This window comes from Heptranchias perlo, chromosome 7 (assembly GCF_035084215.1).
Source record: "Heptranchias perlo isolate sHepPer1 chromosome 7, sHepPer1.hap1, whole genome shotgun sequence".
Taxonomy (NCBI): domain Eukaryota; kingdom Metazoa; phylum Chordata; class Chondrichthyes; order Hexanchiformes; family Hexanchidae; genus Heptranchias; species Heptranchias perlo.
Genome location: NC_090331.1, coordinates 1,806,174 through 1,812,173, shown reverse-complemented (window position 1 = coordinate 1,812,173; position 6,000 = coordinate 1,806,174). Strand labels below are relative to the sequence as shown.

The 6,000-nt window shown below is 51.4% G+C and overlaps 1 protein-coding gene across 1 annotated transcript in view; it reads left to right on the top strand.

Moving 5' to 3' along the window:
* The window catches only part of LOC137323434 (mannose-1-phosphate guanyltransferase alpha-A-like), a gene marked incomplete at its 5' end in the record, with an annotated part of 55,779 nt that overhangs the window by 31,220 nt on the left and 18,559 nt on the right, over positions 1-6,000 (top strand). The window contains 3 exons of the mRNA XM_067986906.1: positions 3-65; positions 571-668; positions 4,542-4,588. Of these exons, the coding sequence (XP_067843007.1) occupies positions 3-65; positions 571-668; positions 4,542-4,588 (208 nt within the window). The remainder of the gene's footprint in view (positions 1-2; positions 66-570; positions 669-4,541; positions 4,589-6,000) is intronic.

Sequence of the window (6,000 nt, the reverse complement as noted above, 5' to 3'; positions counted from 1 at the left end):
TCTGGGCGCGGCACACTCTACATCTACAAAACCAATGGCTTCTGGAGTCAGATCAAGTCAGCTGGGTGAGAATGGGGATTGGATCAGTGTTGGGGGGGGGGGATTGGACCAGTGGGGGGGGGGGGGGGGGATTGGACCAGTGGGGGGGGGGGGGGATTGGACCAGTGTGGGGGGGGGGGGATTGGACCAGTGTGAGGGGGGGATTGGAGATGGAGAAATAGACACCGAGGGGTTGGAGACGGAAGGATAGACAGACTGAGGAAGATCCCAGGTGTGGGTTAAATTTGCTGATCTCAGTTGGAACATCAGTCGGATGTATAATTAGCCTCAGTGCCCCCGCTGGTAAAGGCATGTGTGAAGATTGAGCGAGGGCAGGATTGGACCCTGCTCGGTTACCATGATAGCTGATGTTCCCTGTCTAGTCTCACACATGACGAATGGTGAATTGACCAAGGTACGAGCAGGTTGCCGGGTGGGTGGGTGGAGAGGCCAGTGAGGGTCAGAGCCAGGGTGATAATGAGGACGAGTAACAGAAACCCTTTTAGCAGTAAAGCTTTGGTTGCTCCACAGGTCTGCCATCTACGCCAACCGCTTGTACCTCAACCGATACCAAATAACCCACCCAGACCGGCTGGCCAAGGATACACAAGATGGTCCCACAATCCTAGGTACGTGTGTTCAGGAAATAAACCCAACGAGCATGATCTGTGGGAATGTCGGAGGCAGGCGGATCAAGACCCATCTCTGGAGTGGGAGGTTGGCGGGGTCGGGGGGCAGAGCAATCCTAGAGCTGGATGGTGAGTGACAGCATGCTCGCCGGCCTTGAACTCACACTCAATGACCATGCCCACGAGAGGGGGGGTCAGAATGATTCCGAGTATCAGGAATTTCAGGAAGTTGTTTTTCTCTTCGGAAAAGAGGAGACTTCACAGTGAAATTTCCAGGATTGTGACGGGAAATCGGACAGAGTTGATCCGGGGAAATTGCTCCCTGTGGTGAAGGTTTCAACTCCCAGGGACACAGGTTAAAAAGACAGATGGGTAAGAGTAGCACTGGAGGAACAGGTGACTTTGGACCTCTGGTTCCCAAAGCTCTCCACCACAGGGTATTCCCTCACCTCATGTCTGGGTCTGTTGGAGACTCGCTGATCGAGATTGATTGCTCGGATTAGTCAATAATTTGTATTTATACGGCGCCTTCAATGGAGAAAAACATCCCATGGGAGCGTGAGAAGACAATAATTGACAGCTCCATTCTCATTGTATCAAGTGACTACCAGGATGGTGGACGGAGAACTAGGTGGACATCAGGCTTTTTATCCAGCAATTCCTATCTTCCTAGGTGGGTAGGTGGGATTGGGGGATATGGGGAGAAGGTGGGTAGGTGGGATTGAGGTATATGGTGAGTAGGTGGGATTGAGGTATATGGTGAGTAAGATTGAAGTCTGAGGAAGTTCTTTTACACCCAAAGGGGAATCGAGTTTATAGAATCTGTGATCACGGAAGGACATTGAAGCACACGGAGTAAATGGAGTCCAGAGGCAATTAGATATGGTTCCGGAGAGAGAAGGGGATGAGGGATTTGGTGAGTAGGTGGGATTGAGGGATACGGGGAGAAGGTGGGTAGGTGGGATTGAGGGATACGGGGAGAAGGTGGGTAGGTGGGATTGAGGGATATGGGGAGAAGGTGGGTAGGTGGGATTGAGGATACGGGGAGAAGGTGGGTAGGTGGGATTGAGGGATGGATATGGGGAGAAGGTGGGTAGGTGGGATTGAGGGATACGGGGAGAAGGTGGGTAGGTGGATTGAGGGATACGGGGAGAAGGTGGGTAGGTGGGATTGAGGATACGGGGAGAAGGTGGGTAGGTGGGATTGAGGGATACGGGGAGAAGGTGGGTAGGTGGGATTGAGGGATACGGGGAGTAGGTGGATTAAGGGATATGGGGAGTAGGTGGGATTAAGGGATATGGGGAGAAGATGGGTAGGTGGGATTGAGGGATACGGGGAGAAGGTGGGTAGGTGGGATTGAGGGATACGGGAGAAGGTGGGTAGGTGGGATTGAGGGATACGGGGAGAAGGTGGGTAGGTGGGATTGAGGGATATGGGGAGAAGGTGGGTAGGTGGGATTGAGGGATACGGGGAGAAGGTGGGTAGGTGGGATTGAGGGATACGGGGAGAAGGTGGGTAGGTGGGATTGAGGGATACGGGAGAAGGTGGGTAGGTGGGATTGAGGGATACGGGGAGAAGGTGGGTAGGTGGGATTAAGGGATATGGGGAGTAGGTGGGATTAAGGGATATGGGGAGAAGGTGGGTAGGTGGGATTGAGGGATCGAGGGAGAAGGTGGGTAGGTGGGATTAAGGGATATGAGGAGAAGGTGGGTAGGTGGGATTAAGGGATATGAGGAGAAGATGGGTAGGTGGGATTGAGGGATATGGGGAGAAGGTGGGTAGGTGGGATTGAGGGATATGGGGAAAAGGTGGGTAGGTGGGATTGAGGGATATGGGGAGACGATGGGTAGGTGGGATTGAAGGATATGCTGAGAAGGTGGGTAGGTGGGATTGAGGGATATGGGGAGAAGGAGGGTCGGTGGGATTGAGGGATATGGGGAGAAGGTGGGTAGGTGGGATTGAGGGATATGGGGAGACGATGGGTAGGTGGGATTGAGGGATATGCTGAGAAGGTGGGTAGGTGGGATTGAGGGATATGGGGAGAAGGAGGGTAGGTGGGATTGAGGTATATGGGGAGAAGGTGGGTAGGTGGCATTGGGGGATATGCGGAGATGTTGGGTAGGTGGGATTGGGGGATATGGGGAGAAGGTGGGTAGGTGGGATTGAGGGATATGGGGAGACGATGGGTAGGTGGGATTGAGGGATATGCTGAGAAGGTGGGTAGGTGGGATTGAGGGATATGGGGAGAAGGAGGGTAGGTGGGATTGAGGTATATGGGGAGAAGGTGGGTAGGTGGGATTGGGGGATATGCGGAGATGTTGGGTAGGTGGGATTGGGGGATATGGGGAGAAGGTGGGTAGGTGGGATTGAGGGATATGGGGAGACGATGGGTAGGTGGGATTGAGGGATATGCTGAGAAGGTGGGTAGGTGGGATTGAGGTATATGGGGAGAAGGTGGGTAGGTGGGATTGGGGGATATGCGGAGATGTTGGGTAGGTGGGATTGGGGGATATGGGGAGAAGGTGGGTAGGTGGGATTGAGGTATATGGTGAGTAGGTGGGTTGGTGGGATTTGGGGATATGGTGAGAAGGTGGGTAGGTGGGATTAGGGGATATGGTGAGAAGGTGGGTAGGTGGGATTAGGGGATATGGTGGGTAGGTGGGATTAGGGGATATGGTGAGAAGGTGGGTAAGTGGGATTTGGTGATATGGGGAGGTGGTGAGATATGGGGTGATGGTAGGATTGGGGGAGAAGGTGGGTAGGTGGGATTGAGGGATATGGGGAGAAGGTGGGATTGGGGGAGGTGGTGGGTAGGTGGGATTGGGGGATAGGTGGGATTGGGGATGTGGTGAGAAGGTGGGTAGGTGGGATATGGTGAGAAGGTGGGTAGGTAGGTAGGTGGGATTGGGGGATGTGGTGAGAAGGTGGGTAGGTGGGATATGGTGAGAAGGTGGGTAGGTAGGTAGGTGGGATTGGGGGATGTGGTGAGAAGGTGGGTAGGTGGGATTGAGTTATGAAGAAGGGAACGGGCTCGTTGGGTGTAATGGCCTTTTCCACTGTTGCAAACCAGGTCGGGTCAAAATATTCAGAAGGTTTTGTTTCACAAAATCTACTGGAAAGATTTCTGAAAACAATTCTTCTTCCCTCCTAGTTTCGATGTCAGTCACATTCTTACCGCACCCTCTCTCCCTTTGGCAACATATTTTTCTCCATCCACTGACCCCTGATGTAAAGTGTTGTGTGGAGACCTCATGCCATTTTGAAACATTATGGGGTGTTTGTGTTCTTCAAACGTACCATATAAAGTGCAAAATATGAACCTAAAGAAGGGGCACGTGGGTGAGGTACAGGAGGCATTGGTGCCCATAGAACGGACAATAACTACCTGCATTTATATAGCGCCTTTAACGTTGTAAAATGTCCCAAGGTGCTTCACAGGAGCGATTTTCAAACCAAATTTGACACCGAGCCAAATAAGGAGATATTAGGACAGGTGACCAAAATCTTGTTCAAAGAGGCAGATTTTAAGGAGCATCTTAAAGGAGGAGAGAGAGGCGGAGAGGTTTAGGGAGGGAATTCCAGAGCTTTGGGCCCAGGCAGCTGAAGGCATGGCCGCCAATGGTGGAGCGATTAAAATCGGGGATGGACAAGAGGCCAGAATTGGAGGAGCGCAGAGATCTCAGAGGGCTGTAGGAGGTTACAGAGATAGGGAGAGGCGAGGGCCATGGAGGGACTTGGAAACAAGGGATGAGAACACAAGGACAACACGAATCAAGGTCTGCGGGAAATGGCGCGGGAGCTGAATCAGAGGCAGTGGGGGCTCAGAATCTTCAGTCCTGCTGGTAATTTTGTCTCTGATCTTTCTGTTCATAGGTAATGTTTATATCCACCCGACAGCAACAATCGATCCCACAGCAGTGGTGAGTATCCCCTCGAGAGACACGTTTGGAGATCGTCAAATCATAGCATGTTACGTCACAGGAGGCAGCCATTCGGCCCATCATGCCTGTGCCGGCTGTTTGAAAGAGCTATCCAATTAGTCCCACTCCCCCTGCTCTTTCCCCAGAGCCCTAAAAATTTCTCCTTTTCAAGTATTTATCCAATTCCCTTTTGAAAGTTATTATTGAATCTACTTCCACCGCCCTTTCAGGCAGCGCATTCCAGATCATCACAACTCACTGCATAAAAAATGTTTCCTCATCTCCCCCCTTGCCGATCGCCTTAAATCTGACTCTCTCATCTTTTAAATTGGAATATGGGTTAAAAAAAAAATTGGCACAAAGCTGGGCCGAGGTGGTCTGATGTGACAAGGGGCTTTGTCACGATCTGAGTCACGCGCTCGGTTTCCGGAATCTTCTAAGGTAATACCGTAGCAGTGGTGGGAGCAGCAGGAATTATTGAGGTGTTGCAGAGTGGTTCGGATGTGAAGGGGACACGGGGAGTCGGAGAATGGAAGCTGAGTCAGAGGGAAAGGGAGGGCGAAGAGCAGAGTGAAGTGAGGCCAGGGTCAGGTCTCAGTACAGACTCGGGTTATTCAAGGTCACGGCAGGTCAATACAGATGGAGTTTATTAAGCTGGAGGCAGGCCAAGGTACAGACCGGGGCTAACTAGGCCAGATAGCCCTCGCTGGACAGTGGTGCTAGTTCAGCTGGTTAGAGCAGTGTCTGAGGTGACTGGTCCCACTTGTTAGGCTCCACGGGTCTCTCCGCCTGGACCTGTTGTATCGGGGATGTCGTGTGTCTGTTCACTGGGCTGATGTTTCCAGAATTGAGAGGTTAGTCCTATCAGGAAAGGCTGAACAGGCTGGGGCTCTTTTCTCTAGAAAAGAGAAGGCTGAGGGGTGACCTGATAGAGGTCTTTAATATTATGAAAGGATTTGATAGGATAGATGGAGAGAAGATTGTTTCCACTTGTGGGGGAGACCAGAACCAGGGACCATAAATATAAGACAGTCACTAATAAATCCAATAGGGAATTCAGGAGAAACTTCTTTACTAATCGAGGTGCCATTACACTACTGGGTGTATTCTACAGGCCACCAACTAGTGGGAAGGAGATAGAGGAGCAAATTTGCAGGGAAATTAGAGAGGTGCAAAAGCCATAGAGTAGTGATAACTGGGGACTTCAACTATCCTAATATAGACTGGGATAATAATAATAATATAAGGGGCACAGAGGGGGAGGAATTTCTGAAGTGTGTTCAGGAGAACTTTCTTGATCAATACATTTCCGGCCCAACGAGGCAGGAGGCATTGCTGGATCGAGTTCTGGGAATGAGGTGGGCCAAGTGGAGCAAGTGTCAGTGGGGAGCATTTAGGGAGCAGCGATCATA